Genomic DNA, 20001 nt, shown 5'->3' with positions numbered 1-20001 from the left:
GGCATAAGTAATACAATTCAGTTCAGCCGACAAAAGATAGATCGGTAGTCTGACAAGTAATGGCACAAACAGAATTTGACAAAAATGACACTAGGTTTAGACACTTCGGCGCATCGCTCTTGAATAATATTGATGTCCTTAGGGAGTTAAGGGTCAGCCAGATCAATGGGCTTGCACTTAAAATAAAGGGGTTTAACGAGGAGTGGTACTGTGCTGTCACAATGGATCGGCAATGGTCACTAATTCCATGTGATATCTGAGTCTCAAATTTTCATCTTTCTATACCAGTTGCCACAGATGGTAATTCTTCCGAGAATATGCCCATAACTGAACTAAAAAAGGTCTGAAGGTCAGTATATTTTTTTAAACAAATTTTCAACTTTTGGCGATTCTTCAAAATATACGTAAATAAAACATTTAAGCAAGTTTATAAGTACGGTTATCTCGAAAATTGGACACAGTCTGGCGAAAGGAGGGCCGCCATTGAATTTAGAAGGTCGCATTTAAGCGGGATCAACTATAAAACTTTTGCCAAAAAAAGGTGGAAATCCCAGCACAGTGTTACTACTTGATTCGCCCCTCATTGCAAGCTAAGACTAAAACGCTCTTATTTTGACCCAGATATGAACCAGGGGGCGCAAAATTAATCATCTAACTTGATTTTAAATAACATTTATACTAAATAAAAAATGCTCTTGATTGATGGAAACCTTTATTTTGACCTTTACGCGCTCCATTGCTTGTTGGCTCGCTGTTGTTATTGTAGTTGTAACAGCAATACTAAGCCCTGTTTCGAAAGGTTGGGTCCAGAGGGAGAGGGGTGTTAGAGTGGGTTTAGTAGGGTATGTGAAAAGGTGGTCAGTGTCGTGCGGACTGCCTTGACACGCAGGGCATATGTTTGGTATGACAGGGTCAATTCTGGATAAGCAGGAGTTTAGCCTGCTACAATATCCAGAACGTAATTGTGCCAGTGTTACACGGGTCTCATGGGGAAGCTGGAGCTCTTCATCTGCTGTAGGTGGTGGTTGGACTCCGATTACGGCATTCGGTGGTCGGGAGCTTAAGAAGGTGGTGATGGTTTGCCGATGACTATCGTTTATTATTTGTCTAAATACTGTCTGGTATAGTAGATGTCTGTTCGTTTTGTCCTGGATCCCGTCGGCATAATTGAGGTGGTGTCTCCTGACGTAGCTGGGAGGCGGCTCTGGCTCAAGCAGGTGTCTGCAAGGGTGAAACCTGCGGTAGCACCTAAACAGAAACTGTTTGCTGAGTAGTTTATTGTGCTCCTTTACTGGGAGCATCTGTGCCTCGGCGTGAAGGTGTTCAAGAGGAGACATCAGGAGGCAACCCGTCGCTTTCCGAATAGCAGTGTTTTGGCAAGTCTGGAGCTTTATCCACGGCGTATCCTTTTCTGTTCGTCTGTTTGTAAGATGCTGCTGTCAAGTTTACAAGTGACAAATATGATTGACCTACGACGTCATTTGCCAAAATTATAAATCTTCCAATGAGGTGATTAATTTTGCGCCACCTTGTACGGAGGCGAGATAGCGCTCACCTTGTTTCACTAACTCAGATTTCGTTACTCAGAATTTTTAGTACGCACAAACTCACCTAATGTGGAGATCGTTCACGTCCCTCGAAACTTGTGATGAGACTCTGATAAATTGGGATAATCACTCATTGAGAGAAGAGGCAAAAATCGTCAATTTTAGTTCAGTGTCATTAGTAACTTTTTCTTCTCATGCTCCTTTTTTTCATTTTTTTTTTAATTTATATTAAATCTTAAGGGATTGAATTTGAATTACGGAGAGAGTGTCTTGAAGTGTTTCGTAGTTTCATTTGTGCAGGGCAACCATTCCAATATAAAACTTGTGAAACTGCAAAGACTCGGATTCACTTTCATTTACAAGTACTTTCTCGTTCATAAATTACATTTCGACCAAGGCCCGGTTTCATTTACAAGCAGCATTCCAATTCTCACTGCGGAGATTTTGCAGTGCTGCATGCATTCTTGAGCTGATCTTGAGCTGATCTTACATATCACCCAAGACGAGCATGGAGAACTTCCAAAATGATTGTGGACACTTAGCTAATACTCCACTCTTTCCGCAATTTGTCTATTTTGCAAACGCACAGTGCGCGCTTAAAGTTTATTATTTCATAACCGATCTGCACGGCCAATTAATGTTAAACAAAAAGTTTAAGTGAGTTTAAGCGGATTAAACATTAACTTATTCGAGTTTTCAACAATGTTTGAGAACGTCACCACAATCTTTTTCTATGGTAATAATCTTAATAATGGACTTTCCAGCTTGCTTGTGCAGACTATAGCAATTACAAATCATTGTTTTTGCTGGGCAAGAGCGGCCGTAAATAGATTGCAAATCTACCAATTCGCTGTGTTGTTATCTTGAGTGCTTGATGAGGAATTTGTACGTGGCACCAGACTTTTTTATCCTGTGATACCACCGCAGTTAATGAAATGATTTTACTGAGTTGTATTGAGTTTCTTTTTGGGACTAATTAAAAGAAACTTTCGTTACGTATGTATAGATAAGTAGTTGCGCTACTAAAGCCCCTTAACCTTTCTGTGATGATATCGCATCGAATAGCTTTGAACATTTTTGTATTTTACCTAAGGGAACTTAATACAACTGTCGGGTAAATGACCAAATCCACACCTCTGGAAAAGCACAGCCTAAATATGCGCGAATCGGCGTCGTTGTCCTAACACACCATTAACAGAGTATTTCATACGAACAGTTCTGCGGTTACTCTGAGAATAAAAGTGAAACTCAAGCCGGTGGTATCCCGCTTTATACTATAAACACCAATAATACAATATTTCGTCGCACTTAGCTGCACATGGGACCATTTGTTACTTACGTCACTAAAACCCAAAACTCTTCCAATGCCAATAGCCGCAATTAGTGTGGGCTATAAAAACGGCATACGGCACTTTCACTATCTTTTACCAAATAAAACTGAAATGACGAATGCAAATGACCGAGCCCCTAACGGAGGGCCACGCTTCAGAAATACATGGCAAAGAGCCATTAGAATATTGGCAACACCAGCCTACAGGCAGCAACAGTATGCCACCGACAAGCAGCAGCAACCACAATGATAGTGTTGCATACATATATACTCGTATGTACATGTGTTGTGTGTGTACGAGTGATTTTCGCTGCATCGCGGAGCGTCGTGGTAATCGCAGTGGGCAGTGGGCAGCGACCGCTAGAACGGTACGTGAGGTGACCACAACTTTCAAACGGCACTTTTAGTATGTTGCTTAGTTATGTGGCATGTTGTTGTAGTAGTAAGTAGGAGCGCGTGCATATGTCGTCACTACCTTAAAGCTGCCAACACTTTAGAGGAATGACCAGAAGAGACCCAGTACGCGAAAAAATGCAATAACTCACCTGCAAAGACAAGAAAGAGAAAAAAAAAACGCAAGAGTTAGAACGAATTATTGTTATTGGAGGAATTTTTATTGTTTTTGTAATTGTATTTACTACTCCTTTGATTGTAGCAATCAATGTGCGATTATTGCGCGGTGCCACGTTTGCAACTGTGTCCGGATCGTGCATATATATCGGGTGATTTTTTAAGATCTTGGGAAGTTAAAATTACAAGACAAAACATAAATATTCTTGGCAGACTTATTTCTATTACAATCTGGCGGGTAATTTCATGACATTTATCTCGGTGGGGTTAGCCGCAGCTACAAGGTTTAGGGTGCATTCAATCGGTCCAATTTTCGACTACTTTTTTCCAATAAATCTGGCGACAATGCTGGATTGAATATTGCAATAAATCGATTGTTAAGCGGCAAGTTGCGCCGTCTGGTTGGCACCAAATGTCGTCGATGTTTAGTTGATTCATTTTTGGAAACAAAAAGTCAGTCAGCATGGCTCTCGTCATTCACCGTAATGCCAACTCCTTCCTAATTTCGAAAGAAATAAGCATCGCTGATGCCGCGAGTGCTCTATGAACTTCCTGAAGATTTTTTTTATTTTTTTGTTTTTTTTTAAGTAAATTTCCCAATTTGGAAACGTTGTTCTGGCATGAAACGATGCATGATGGCTTGGCAGAATTCTTCTTGTTCTTCTTGATTTGCGCGATTTTGGCCGAGTTTAACAGAGCGCACCCAGTCGTATCTTTCTCGTACTAGCCGGCGCCAGTTGTGTACTCCAGGTGAAACCAAGTTCTTTTCCACCTGCTCTTTTCACGCGGAGGAGATCTTCCTCTTCCTCTGCTACCACCAGCTGGTACCGCATCGAATACCAAACCTCTTGAAAAACCTTACTGAACAGAAATGCGAACATAGTTTGCCAATTCTCAAACCATAGTTATAGAAATCGATCGTTCATATGCAGTCACAAAAAAAACACTCGATACATAAACGCATATACATACATACACACATACACAGATACAATACGTATAAAGATACGCGCATCTTGTGGGATCTGTTAGAATCTGTGGCAACGATTTCAGACAACTTTTATTGTTTTTCTTCTTGTCGCAATTATAGGCCGTGAATTCAATAAATTCGTGGCGTAATCATAGCGGTATCGGCGTTTTTTTATTACAGTTATTGTATTTATTGCTGCTGTGCTGATTTCATCTCGATTTGTGTGATTATTTTTTTTTTATTTCGTTTTTTTCTGCTTAGTCTTAAAATTTTTGTTTTTGCTGCTTCGTTTTCATGTTGAAACATTACAGTTGCCACATTCAGTAGTAAGACAATCAACGAGCAAATGTGGCAAATGGCTGGCTACAATTTCGTTTTGTGGGCCATAGCAAATGCAACAAATGCCTACGTTGAAAGCCAAACGTAATTTGTTATTAAGTTAAAGCGCATTTTGTCATTGGCCTCAGGCGAATTGGCGCATTGGCGGTGGTGGTGGTGGTTGGTTGGCAAGAGCACAAGAGCGTAATCTAAGGACAACTAGTTTCATGTAAGTGGCAGGGGGAGGATGGAAATTGGAAGCAGGCGGGTGGTGTAAGAAGAGTGCACAAGTAGGCAGACAATTCATATTCATTGCTGATTGTGCCAAGCAGGCGCAGGCCGACAAGCGGCTAGTCATCATCAGCCAAGGCAAAGGCATAAATAAAACTTGCCTTTGATGTTAATGCAACATGAAGAAAAAAGAAAAAACAAGTAAAAAAAAAATAAAAACATCTAAAACCAAAACAAAAAACGGCAACGCCAGCGCTGACCCCGCAGCAATTTTCAAATGTTATTTTGATTTTATGGCATTGATATTGATTTGCCAATTCGATAACCTTTTCTGACACTGATCATGTTACATGCCATGTTCAGCGAGATGTTGCAAGACTGGTATGCGCGTTTTTTACACTTTTTGCCACTGACATCTGAGCTGTGTGAAAATTATGCAATAAAAGTTAATGATTTGCGCAAACAGATGTACAGCAAGCAATGCAAAAAATGCCAGCAAATTGCAACATTCTTGTTGTTTTTTTTTTTTTTGTTCTTTTTTTATCCATTTATTTTTGGCACAGGCTGGCAGGCGAAAATTTTCAATTAAGATAGCCCAACATGCCGCTTATGATTAGAGAAAAGTTGGGTAATAAATGCAGGAAAAATAAGTTGCGCAAAAAAACCAAAAACAAATTCATGCGAATATAGTGGATTCAAAAATTAGAAATATGGTATGCACACACACATATATGCATATGTAGGTAAGTGAGCTTGTGTTCTCAATAATAGCAGTGCGAAATATTGCCAAATTTTGACTAATAATTTTTGATTGAATATTTTTTATTTAATTTTTTGTTTTTGTTTTTAACTACAACAAAAATCCGATAACTTAAAGTTTCACGATTTTATAAAATTTAAAAAAAAATTTATTTTCTTTTTTTAAATTAAAATTAAAAAAAAAAATTTTAAATTTTTTCACCAAAATTTCAAACTTTTTAATCAGAACTGAAGAAATTGGGTATGAAAAAAATTGGGTCCATTGAATTTTGGTGTATTAACCGCACGTTTGAAGTAGCTCAAAATCGGGATGACTTAAATTTTTTTTTTTTGTGTTTTTGATAGGAGTCTTGTGTATTTGCGCTATACTCCTATTAAAAAAATTAAGCATTTGTTATATGGAAAACACCGTCATTAAAAAAAAAAAAATCTAATATATAAAAAACAACACAAATTTTGAGCCAATTTAATTAGGCACAATACTACAATATACAAAAATTGAATGGGCGACAAATGCGTATTTAGAATTTTTGTATAATTTCTGAATTTTAGTATGAATTTTAAATTTTTGTATAATTTCTGAATTTTAGTATGAATTTTAAATGTTTGTATAATTTCTGAATTTAGGTATGAATTTTAAATTTTTGTATAATTTCTGATTTTTAGTATGAATTGTAAATTTTTGTATAAATTCTGATTTTTAGTATGAATTTAAAATTTTTGTATAATTTCTGAATTTTAGTATGAATTTTAAATTTTTGTATAAATTCTGAGTTTTTGTATGAATTCTAAATTTTGGTATAAATTCTGAATTTTAGTATGAATTTTAAATTTTTGTATAATTTCTGAATTTTAGTATGAATTCAAAATTTTTGTATAATTTCTGAATATTAGTATGAATTCTAAATTTTTGTATGAATTCTAATTTTTTTATAATTTCTGAATTTTAGTATGATTTGTAAATTTTTGTATAAATTCTAATTTTTAGTATGAATTTTAAATTTTTGTATAATTTCTGAATTTTAGTATGAATTTTAAATGTTTGTATAATTTCGGAATTTTAGTATGAGTTTTAAATTTTTGTATAAATTCTGAATTTTAGTATGAATTTTAAATTTTTGTATAATTTCTGAATTTTAGTATGAATTTTAAATGTTTGTATAATTTCTGAATTTAGGTATGAATTTTAAATTTTTGTATAATTTCTGATTTTTAGTATGAATTGTAAATTTTTGTATAAATTCTGATTTTTAGTATGAATTTAAAATTTTTGTATAATTTCTGAATTTTAGTATGAATTTTAAATTTTTGTATAAATTCTGAGTTTTTGTATGAATTCTAAATTTTGGTATAAATTCTGAATTTTAGTATGAATTTTAAATTTTTGTATAATTTCTGAATTTTAGTATGAATTCAAAATTTTTGTATAATTTCTGAATATTAGTATGAATTCTAAATTTTTGTATAAATTCTGAATTTTTGTATGAATTCTAATTTTTTTATAATTTCTGAATTTTAGTATGATTTGTAAATTTTTGTATAAATTCTAATTTTTAGTATGAATTTTAAATTTTTGTATAATTTCTGAATTTTAGTATGAATTTTAAATGTTTGTATAATTTCGGAATTTTAGTATGAGTTTTAAATTTTTGTATAAATTCTGAATTTTAGTATGAGTTTTAAATGTTTGTATAATTTCTGAATTTTAGTATGAATTCTAAATTTTTGACTAAATTCTGAATTTTAGTATGAATTCTAAATTTTTGTAAAATTTCTGAATATTAGTTTAAATTGTAAATTTTTGTGTAAATTCGGAATTAGGGCACAAAAGACCATTAGGTCGAAGTGCAAACCGCATTCATTCATTCAAATTCTGAATTTTTGTATGAATTCTGAATGAAATGTTTGAAAATTTTAATAAACATTTCTTAATTTTTTTTAAATTATTAGCTTAAAACAAAACACGCTGATTTTTAAAAATGTTTAGTTTTGTTTTTCCGGGGATAATATTGTCCATTTAACGCATGCTCGATATTTTTTATATGGACGAAAACACCCAAAATCGGCAGCAAAAAAAAATTTTCAAAATTAAGCACATTTTTTTAGTTACTTTAAATTTAAAATTTTTTATATCAAAATTGCATGGGCTCCAAAACTGCATACTCAGAATTTTTTATGAATTCCGCAGAAAAAGTTAGAAATTTTTAAGAACACTTTTTCAAGATTTTTTTATTATAATTTTTAAATTTAAAATTTTTTTTTTCAAACAGTTTTTTCGGACAGTAACCGTTAGTCAGCATTTGTTCTGCACAGTAAGGTGAGAACCCGATTTGCCTGCCTTGCTCGGAGAAGGCGGATAGCACTGAGCATTTTTGCTTAACTAGAGCCAGGCTGCAAATTTTGGGTTCCAATGTCTCGAGAATGTGTCATATTCGTTCTCTCAAACGGGAGAATATTTTAAGATTTGACAAAAAATCGGGAAAATTCTCACAGATCTAGCTACCTCTTTTTCTATCCTATCTCCTTCGTTCTGTTACTTATCTTCTTTCCTCCTTCACAATCTACCCTATTATTTTCTAGAGCTTTAAATGCAATGGGCCTTTTAGCCTGAGCGTTTAGGAGTTACAAAATTTTGCGGTGCTTCTTGGCACGACTTTTTTCAAATTCCAATTTCAAGGTGTCTATTCAAACGCGGGTAACTTCTTCCGACACATATAAGATTTGGTATAGAAAAAAATGTGCACGCATGGGAGGTGTCCGTTAGAACAGGTTACACTGTATATGTTTCGTTGGCGCAAAAAGTTTGAGGAACATAGGACGCCTGCCTATTTAATTCGATTCTGGCGGCAGATTTTGTTCTCTTTATGGACTCCCAACAGCTTTGTTTTGCCAGTAACCCGCTTCTGGGGCTTGTAACGCCACAGTTGACCCGCAAGGGGCCGCCATTTCTATATGACCAAAGACCCTGGTGTAGCCCTTAGTGTCTATCCTAACCACGACTTCATATAAGTTAAAGAAGCTCAGAATAGAAAAAATAAAGCTAGTTCTCATCCGCCTCCGACTACCGGGTTCCCCTTACTGAGCTAACGCTAGTCACGTCATTGGGTTCAGACCTATGGCCACAGAGATCATGCAGCAATAATCTTAGATTACTACAAACCGCTCTCCTGCTCTTTTGGTATACAATCATCGTTCATCGCCCGCTGCATTACCCATGGTTAACTCGCGCTACGCCTGCTTCGGGAAGTATCGAGTGGGTTTTTTGATATCCTTTGTCCACGAGGGTTTCAGAAACGGAAAAAGTATATTTTTATAAAATAATAATAAAAAATAAATACTTAAGGCTTTGCAATATATCGCGCTGCTATTTTTGTGTACACATCTGTATGTAAAATAAAAATAGAAAATGAAATTACTCGAGTAGTAGTTGGGGCGGCAATCGCACACACGCCAGCGCAGTGCAGCTGCTGTGCCATCGCATACCCCTATGCTAGTATTTAATTACTTTCAAATCATCCAATTACATGACAGCAGCACTCACTTTACAGCAACAAGTTGCATTACTTCTTCCACCTCTTTAACTTCCCCCTTCTCCTTCTCACCTACTGTATTCTACAAGCTGTAAATATTATTACTTACTGTGCTCGGCTTCTGATTTCTACAACCTGTCACACACACATACACATGCTCACACACTCGACATCGTGCCACAACCCGACAAATCATCAGTCAACATGTCAGCCAAGCTGATGTCAGCCACTAATTTGCCATAACCAGGCCAGCATCAGCAGCAGCAGCAGCAGTACTCGTAGAAATGCAGAACAGAGACAGAGCACCACCTATCATATCACATTTGTGATTTGTTATTTCAAAAAAGAAGAATCAGCATAGGAAAATTTTAAGTGCAACATAAATCTTCTTCGTTCAACACATAAGTATGTAAAAATATATTACACAGTAGAGGATAATTGAAAGTCTACGATTCTATGCATAGAACTTTTGTTTGGGCATTCAAGCTGAAGTGGGGATGGATAGGTCACACATTGAGAAACCACCAGATAGCATCACGAGAATAGCACCGGACTGGAACCCGCCAGGGAGCAGAGGTCGCAGTCGACCAAAAAACACTTGGAGAAGGTCGAAGTTGCGCGAACTAGCAGTTGCCGACATCTCATGGGACGGTGAGAAAACAACAGCACAGAACCGTGTACGATGGAAGAATCTTGTCGACGCCTTATGCTCCCCAGAGAGGCGTGAACAAGGAAAGGAGAGTCTACAAATGAATGCCGACGTTCATGGAGTTGCGTAAATATTAGTCTCTTAAGTTAGAATGTCGAAGGTAAAAAATTATGTGTGTAAAATAAACTCTTACTAGCAGAAATACATAAAAATGAAAATTGTGACTGAAGTGAGTTATCAGTTTACTCAGGATGTTCAGGTCATTAAATTGTGACGGTAAGAAATAGCAAGGAAATGAAGAAAAGTCACAATATAATGAACTGTGAGGACCAAAATAGAAGTTAGTAGTCTGATATTGGCAAAAAGTTTAGAACGAGCAAACGCTTTTATTTTTATATTATCCATTTAGTTATGTATTGCGATCTGTTTAATTACATTTAACAAGATTTATACTTCGGATCTACGAGACACGAATGGAAGGTACTCAGTGGTGCAACCATTCCTCAATTTTTGCTTCAACGCATATGAGATCTGTTGGTGATTCCCTTCAATGTGTGCAATCCTGCAAATGGGATTGGTGGTAATTTCTGTAATTAAGGGGTTTGGGTGCAATTGAAGTCTTATATCGTGTAATGAGACATGGCTTTTGATTTCTTCAACTATTGTGGCAACTTTCAGATCACAGTGAATTTGGGCATTTGTGATGTCATATGATGCTTTTGCGATCATTCTGGGAGCGACTCGGCACCAAATCGACCCATGAGTACATCGACATTGACATAGGTATACCATTACAAGCATGTAAGCTAGTCATCCTTGAAGAAATCGTAAGGAAAGCGACCGAAAGATGCCGTAATGAAGCCACCTGCAAAATCGCCTGTCAACTGTGGCCGACTCTCAATGCTAAACGCAGGGAATCTCTGCTAAGCCAAAGTAAACACAGTCTTAGCACACTGATTTCAGTCATAACGGGGCACTGCCTAATAGGTAGGCACGCCCAATGGATGCGGTTCAAGCACATGACTTCTGTACAAGTTGGCTCGATGAGGAAGAGACAATCTAGCACCTTCTGCGTCATTGTCCTGCTCTATCTAGACGAAGATTTGCTATTCAAGGCAGACAATTTATTAATGAATTGGAAGATCTCAGTTCTGCAGAAATAGGAGATATTCTAAAATTTTTGTATGTCCGATGGCAGAATTAGAATTTAGAAGCTAAATTAAATAACGAAAGTCTATTTCCGTGCCACTCGCTGGAAAAGTGATGTCGGAATGCGATTAACCTCGCGAACGATATTTTGTTTTGAAATGGTCGCTGGATTTGTCTTGTAGACTTCAAGTTTGAGGCAACTCCACAAAGAAAAGTCTATAGGGGTAAGATTAGGCGACCAGGAACGGCTTATCAATTTGATAACCGTCACTTTGGCTCTGTGAAGTGGATGTCGATGCTTTAATAATGGATTCTATTATTTAGGTGACTAAAAATGGCACTTTTGCTTATCTCAACTTTCCTTTAAATTAAAATGGACTTGGGGTGACCAAAAGGTACAAAATCGCTCCAACAATGTCTCGTAGGGAATTTTTTCGCAAATTATTAGCGCCAGTAGTTAGGCTTATGGCAACGCCACGGTTTAAAAATTGAAGGGGTGAAATGTAATTCCGATCCTGCCTCAATACAAAAATTGCATTTGGAAGTTCCAGAACAGCCGGCAGTCGCTCTTTCACGCACGGACTGACGGAAATTATCGTGCAAACTTGTAGCAACGGGTTTAATATGTTAATTTGTTCTCGATGCTCGACCGTGGATTCGAATCCCATGTAAAGCACGGTCCTCGCACTCTTCCAAACTTACCTACTTCCTAGTTTCTATTATAATAAAACAAAATTAATTCCTCAACCCTGACAATCTTATCCTTCCAATCCTTACTCCCGCAAGGCAGCGCACTACTTGCCTTGTTGCTGCTAAAACAATCAAAAAAAAAAAATTAAGAAAAAGACGCAGTTACACATTGCATAAGTGGCGCCAGCAAGAAGAAGCGGGCTTCGCGGTAATAACGGAGACACACCAAATTTAGCGATGTCTTCAACCATCTCTGTGATCCTTCCGCCAGAAAAATTTGACACACAGATGGCGCTTCAAGCAGTAAGAAGGCGTTGTTTCTAAGCAACGTCAAGTGGGCATTCCCACTACTTAGGACTGGTAGTGGCAGGCTAATCTCCTACCCTGTCAGAAATACAAAAAAAAAACAGCTTTAGGAAACCAACGCAAGATTGAGTCAAGTCCAGGCCCTATGCTCCCGAGTAGAGCGAACAAGGAAAAAACAACAATACCGGCGTATAGGTACTTTCCTTTTTTTATCCAAGTTACACAAATATTCTCTGACATTGTTTCGTTATGCTTCTTACGTCGACCCTGTCAAAACCATTAATAAACAAGCCCGCGTACTATTCGAAATATGTTCAATTTGAGCAAAAACATTTTGCCATAAACTTCCAACTGGCACTTAGTGTAAGTAGATAGCCATACATTTTCTGCATACGATAAGTATTCATACAAGCAGTAAGGAGTATTTTCCAACATAACTCATAAATATCTCATTTTTGAATACAAGGCAGTTGTTGCATGCAAAAAATATATAGGTTGCACGATAATCGTCTTCAAAGCACAGAAGCACACGTCCATACATATGCCTAGCTAACTAGTTTTGCAAGCAGAGAGAAAAGTAAATGGCATTCATCGTCACCGCCCTTTTTGTGAATGACACGAAACAATCATGCGAGTCACAAATATGACAGATTACATAGACAAAATATTGTTGTACTTCCACTATTTCTCATCAGTGCACATCCACCGTGGAGGGGGTGATCACGTATTAGAAGGGAAGGTACTAAAATTTAGTACATATGTGGAAAAGTAATTAGGTTTGTTAGTTAATTACACTCTCAGACAAGTGAGTTCTATTTATTTCATGCCCGATAAATCATGGCCTTCCTCTTGGCCTTAATTAGGCCTACTACGTCACATCCTTCTCCAATTGGTATTTACACAACAGAACAAACCAACATAATACTTAAAGGGCTCAAGCATTAGAAGCTTCTTTCATGACACAACCAATAGAAGTTCTCGTTTGAAAAATGTCTATGGTGACGAACAACTTAAATACGTCTTCTATGTACATTCATACATTTATACATTTTTCAGCGAACTATTAACCTAACATCTTTCTCACCATGGTCGTCCGAGTACTTGCGATGAAAAATCTCCCATGCGGCGCACCTGTTATGAGTCGAATAGCTTCTCTGACTTTTATCAGGCTCAACCCCTAGCTAATAGTTTTTTAAAACTAGGATTTGTTTCAATGCATCTAATTCTTATACAAGAAAAATTATTTTAAGCGAAAGCCCTTTTCATTTAATTTTTTTATTTTTTATCTATCTCACAGCTATGTTTTCTCTGCTCCCGGAAAATTATTGAACTCACTGCCTGGTACTTTAATGCTAACCGATTGCCTGGAAGCTTGCCAAACGAATGAGGCCTGCCGTGCGGTGAACTATGAGACCGGGTTGTGTGTACTCTTCTCGGCCAATGCAGATAAATTGCCTGGTAAGTAGACACATTCACAGAAAACACTAATATTACTCATTTAGGTATTAATGCTAGTGGCAATATAAGGAAAAATTTTGTGCTAGCCGAAAGACAAACAAAAAAAATTAAAAACAAAAATATTAATGAAAAAACACAGCGAATCATCTTAGAAGTAATTGGCCAAATTAATTTAATAGAAAAAATGTTTAAAACATAATTGGCAAAACTGTGACCCTAACGAGCGTAGTAGAAGGTAGAAATTAATAAAATAAAAATCTATAATTAAAGGCAGCCACCATCAACAGTGGCTTCATAGTTAACTACCGCGAGCTGGCTTATTATTAAATAAACTTTTTTTTTTGTTTTTTTTTTTTGTGTGTAAATTTTGTTTCCCAACAAGCATGAAATCTATTTTAGCCATTGACCTTGACTTTGTACTCACACCAAAAATCATTAGTCATTCTTGGGCACTTCAACTAATTCAGTCAAAACAACAAAAATCAAGTTGATTGTCACTGATGGACTTACAGCAATAAATATAATATAATTAAAAGGAATAAGGCATTAATCATCATCACACGTGAGAAAATCGGCGAAAAAAATCAGAAGTGCTAGAAAAAAATTAAGAAAAAAATGAATCCTACTAACCCTTTAACTGTTGATGTTGTTTTCTAAATAACACGATTCGCACAATGTATTCTAGTAGAGGGAACAAGCACGAAATGAGCAAGATTTATACTAAAAAAAAACAGATTTTTTTTTTTTTTGAGTGATGAAAATCTCTATTTTTACCTTTACACGCGCCATTTCTTGCCTGTTTGTTTACTGTAGCTGCCTAGTTCACAAGTGTCAAATATGATTGACGTACAACACCATTCGCAAAAAATTATAAATCCGATTAATTTTGCGCCTCCTTGTATACATACAAATTGGTGGCTATGTGATTCTTAGATTTTAGATATATAAGGCGTTCAGCATTTCTGTGAAAAAAGAAGCAAAGGATATTTTTGTGGAACATTTTAACCCTTTAACTCCGCAATAGAGGCGTATTTTCATTCTCTTGTGTGAGAAAGTGCCAAAAACTGGCATAACAGAAGGATGTAACGCATTAAAATATACCACAGAAATGTTTGCCATACAATTTTGATATAAATCTCTTAACACACCAAAGCCCAAAATTCAACTTAAACACCAGAAATAAGTCAAAGCGGAAACTGCGTAAATCGAACATTGAAATATGAAATTTGATAATGTTTAGCATATTTGCTGGCATCCATACAGCACTGATGCATAAGCGGCACAAACATTTGTAATAAACATATTTTACCAGAGGATAATATGAAACTTAATAAAGTAAGAAAAAACTAAAATTTATTGAGGTAGTTGGGCAATAGATCTTCCAGGTCGCAGTGCTACATTCTCTCATAGTAATAGTCACAATATTTTCAAATTTCAAAAACAATTTTGCTTCCCTACCAGAATTCGTTGTTTAATCACGTGGTGTAACATATGACCTCCTCACCTCCCTTAAAAAAAAGGAATGTACACTTTTAGAATATTTTTGTTGCCCCTCTTCCAGAATCCAAATGTAATTTTTTTCCTTGGGTAATGCAGTTAATGTTGCTTTTCAAAATTCGATATTTATGATATTCGGTATATTTTCAAGTTTTGTAATTCAGTTGTTTCAAAATTCAGCACGACTTCTATTGTTTTTTTATTATTTTTAAAACTACATAAATTTATATTTACATGACACAGTGTTTATAAATGAAATAAATGTAGTGTTTTAAAAAGGCGTTCTACCACAAGAATGATAGAAAGAAGATTGCGCCCATCAGAGAGTACGTGACGTCACGTTTTTCCAAGTTGTGGAGTATTGCCAACCATTTGCTCTTTACAATAAATTTAGTGCTTTTTTATACCGAAAATGCGAAAATTTTTAAGTTTCGTGTTTGTTTCTTTTTTTTTTTAAGTTAAAGCTACCGAAACTTTAAGTTAAAAAAACTGTACAATTATACAAAAGAAGGTGCTAATGAAAATTAGTGGGTTCTTACAAAATTTGATATTTTGAAAGTGTGAATTTAATTGTTTGCTCCTTTTAAGGGTATGCAAGAACATTAAATGTCCCTCTCTCATCTCTTCTTAAGATTGAAAACCTTTTTACACATTTTAAAAGGCGTTTGAATTTACTGAATGCGGCTTAAAACCACAGAGGTGTAATCGTTTCTTCCGGCCATCAATCCTTAGTGGGACATAGGGCATCAAGAGATGTATTCATTGTAAAAATAAGCCACAAAATACCAGAAAATACTAAAGAAACCATACTGACATTTTTACAAAAAGAGTACTCCTACCTTATCTTGCTACATAACCTCAAATTTAGCAAATAAGTCGTTCCCTTAACAAAAAAGTCTCGCTTAACAAAAAAAAAACTCATAAATTAAATTGTTGTACATAAGCATAACACATTTATTTAAAAAACGCACATTTTAAAGGCAATTTGTCACGCATACAAAGTTCTTTAAGTGTTTAAATAATATAAATATATATATTTTTAATTTCCCGGTACTTTTCTAAATATTCTGCATAGAGGAAATTTTAATGTTTGTTTTTTTTTTTTGAAATTTTAAGTTTTTTTTTGGCATTTTAAAGATTTTTTTTTTAGTTTTCTAGGATTTTTTAAATACTCTGAATAAAATATACTAGATGCATTATTACAATTTTTGTGTTTTGTTGTGACATTTAGATAAACTTTTTTTTGGTAATTTTCCGAAATTCTAAATATTGTGAATAAAAAGTAAAAAATTTGATTTTTTTAATTCTTGTGGATGTTTTTTTCCAGAATGTTTCTAAATATTCTGAATAAAAATTTTGAAATTTTTAAGTACTTTTTTTGAAAATTCTAAAATTTGAGTAAATCTTGTACATGCCATATATGCGGAAACATTAGAACTACCTAGTCATGGTTTCATAATTTCTGAATGAAATGAATATTATATAATAATAATAAAAGTGCTTCAACGTAGAACTCTCTTTAAATAAGAAACAAAGTAAAATATTTGACATGGAAAGGATCAGTATTTTCTTTTCGAAACCCATCAGAAAAACATTAATTCAAGACCAAACAAAAATTGTGAAGCATTACTTAAGAGTTTGGAAACAATAAATTCAGTACCAAGAAAAGTTGCGAACCCCTGCTTAAGAGTCGCTTTGATGTGGCTTAAAAATTTTGCTACAATCCATGAAAGACGGCGTCACACGACTTCTACCTCTACAAAAACCAAACAAATCTTAAAGGTTATGAGCCTCAAGAAGCTTAACAAATACAAAGCAGCAAAATATTTGAACTTTAAAAAACATAAAACAGCGAATCATGACCAGTGCAAAGGAACAGACGCTAACAAGCAAAACACAAGCAGTGAGCTGAGATTTATATTTTTTTGCTTTCTTCAAAAGTATGTATCAGTTGCAGAAATGGTGGGAAGAGACGCGAAAATGATTGAGCCATTTTTTGGGGCTATGGAAAAATTCATGAGAAAAAAGTGAGAAATCCAAGCACTGCAAACAAAGAAGGAAACGCGAATCATCTTACAAAGCAACCAAAAAAAAATTAATCAGATTTAAACCTAGGAAAAAAATAAATAAATATAAGAATATGGTGCAAAAAAAAAGCGAGCTGTGAAAAGCACAGAATCAACTATTGAACAATGTAGCGACATGATACGGCTACATGCTGCGTAATGATACGAGTTGAGCATGTGCATTGAGGTATTACATTTATATGACACCAAGGAGCCGCTTAAGTGGTTATCGCGCCCAGCAAGAAGAGAAGGAACTAGGAATAAGGCGCAAAGTGCTCAAGCCGCACAAACAAAAAATATTTATTGTATAATATATGCCAGGCTAAGCTACACGCTTGTTTGGGCGGCTTATTGTAACTATTGTTATTGTTGGTTTTATTATTATTATTATCATTATTATTATTAATGTTACCAACCATTCACATTGCATTTCCTCACCAGCTTTAAAAAAAAAACAAAAAAAAAAATCGTTTACCTCTGCTTTAAGCTCCAGTTGCACTCGGTAAAAGTTGTGGTTGTAATAATTTTAGAGCACTAACAACTCTTCAGTCCAGTGCTGCCAAGCTACTACTGCGTTGTGCTATTACAATCTTACGCCGATCGTACAAATTACGCAAATTTGCTTGAGGTAAAGCCTAAAGGAGGCTAATTTACGCATTCGAACAGTCTTCAGTGAGTTTGTGTGGTAGTACCCCATTTACGTAATTCAGTAGCAAGGACTGCACGTTAAATGGTTGCTGTGTTTCTTGGTGCGGAGCGATAAGTTATTCTCATTGGACCGTCACTTTAAAATTTGCAAAATTGGTTTGAAGAAATGTAAGGCGGATGTATGATGTGAAATCAGAGATGATAACTAATGCATAAGAGAAATGTGATCTAAGTATGTATCTATCTGTAGATGCTTGAGCAGTAAAAGAAATGTGATTTAAGGATTTTAATATAAAAATTTTTAATTAATAATTTATTTTGAGGATTTTTTATAGCTATTAAATGTAACTCATTTCAACTAGGATTTCATTTGAGTCAAATCAGAAAATACAGCAACGCAGAGAACTAAACTGAAAGGTTTATAAAGGGTGATCAATTTAGAGGTACCGGATTTTTAATTGAAATACAACAACGAAAATTCAAATTGATTGGTGAATATTTATTACATAGGCATATAAAGGGTGATCAATATAGAGTTATCGGATTTTTAATTGAAACACAACAACGAAAATTCAAATTGAGTGGGTAATATTTATTACATAGGCATATAAAGGGTGATCAATTTAGAGGTATCGGATTTTTAATTGAAACACAACAACGAAAACTCAAATTGATTGGTTAATATTTATTACATAGGCATATAAAGGGTGATCAATATAGAGTTATCGGATTTTTAATTGAAACACAACAACGAAAATTCAAATTCATTGGGTAATATTTATTACATAGGCATATAAAGGGTGATCAATTTAGAGGTATCGGATTTTTAACTGAAATACAACAACGAAAATTCAAATTGATTGGGTAATATTTATTACATAGGCATATAAAGGGTGATCAATTTAGAGATATCGGATTTCTAATTGAAATACAACAACGAAAATTCAAATTGAGTGGGTAATATTTATTACATAGGCATATAAAGGGTGATCAATTTAGAGATATCGGATTTTTAATTGAAAAACAACAACGAAAATTCAAATTGATTGGGTAATATTTATTACATAGGCATATAAAGGGTGATCAATTTAGAGATATCGGGTTTTTAATTGAAAAACAACAACGAAAATTCAAATTGATTGAGTAATATTTATTATTTTTTGTCTACAACCATTCTTCAATGCCATGTTTTTTTTATTTTCAGCTTTTTTTTTTTGTTTTTTTTTAATTGGTTTTTTTTTTTATAAATTACAATCACGGTAGCCTATTTTTGCATTTCTTTCGTATTTAAAGGAGGTTAAATAAGTATTCGATATTTTAAATATTTCATTTTACTCTTTAGTTTATTTTGTTTAGTCAGATTATAGTGAATTATTTTCTAGTTTAGGCCGTTAGCCCCAGCAGCTAGCAGTCGCCTTACTCTTATAATGCAATTATTTGTAATTTTATTTAATTTTAATATACAAATAAATATTTGCTAGTTATTTTTAAATATTTGTTGAGAATCATATTTTAGAAACATCTTTTTATTTATTTGCATTTACTTCCTTAAAATAATTATTTGATTTTTAATATAATTTTATTTTTTTCGTTTTTCCCACCAGGCGCCCTCACCAAATCGCAATTCCCTGTCTTCACAATTTATGCACAAAAATCATGTCTCGGCATTCGGCCGTGCGCACGTGCCTGGTGTGTCGATCGCGTGCAGAGCTACAAGCTGAATGGCTACGCGAAGCGCACGATACCGGTGATATCGCGACGTGATTGCCTGGAATTGTGTTTGGGCGAAAACGAATTCACGTGCAGGTGAGTAAACGTAGTGTGCATATGCATATTCACATTTTCAAAGCATAAACAACGTATGAAAAAAATTACTAGCCAACTATAGCAAACGGAGGGAATATTCGCTAAATGAATAAAGAAAAAAAAATACTTTAATTTGTAGAGTACGTTGAGCTATCATATTTAGATTTATTTTCTACATGAGGATAGTGTTCTTGTAGCCTTGTTAGAATGAAGTATGAGCAGATTTTCAATCAATTTCATTAAAAAATATCAGAAAACATTTTTCTAGTAATTCGTAGTTAGCATTTTTTGTAAAATAACATTTAGACCACTTTTCCTTCTCAAGCCCGGGATATAATAGTATTTTTAAACGTTCAATTTTGTTTCTTCTTCTACTGCCTAAAAGTTCAGCCACTCGAAAAATGTTTGTGCACAACCTGAGCAGTTTTTGTTGTAATTAAATATCTCTGCTTTTTTCGTTGGAAAAAATTTAATTTT

General features: G+C 34.8%; 1 protein-coding gene across 1 annotated transcript in view; it reads left to right on the top strand.

Annotated features, from left to right (window-relative positions):
• The window catches only part of LOC128855486 (uncharacterized), a 98579-nt gene that overhangs the window by 12221 nt on the left and 66357 nt on the right, over positions 1 to 20001 (top strand). Inside the window, exons 2-3 of the mRNA XM_054090434.1 lie at positions 13347 to 13507; positions 19323 to 19524. Coding sequence (XP_053946409.1) covers positions 13347 to 13507; positions 19323 to 19524 — 363 coding nt within the window. The remainder of the gene's footprint in view (positions 1 to 13346; positions 13508 to 19322; positions 19525 to 20001) is intronic.

This window comes from Anastrepha ludens, chromosome 2 (assembly GCF_028408465.1).
Source record: "Anastrepha ludens isolate Willacy chromosome 2, idAnaLude1.1, whole genome shotgun sequence".
In the NCBI taxonomy this organism is placed as follows: Eukaryota; Metazoa; Arthropoda; class Insecta; order Diptera; family Tephritidae; genus Anastrepha; species Anastrepha ludens.
This window is presented reverse-complemented; position numbering and strand designations above follow the sequence as displayed.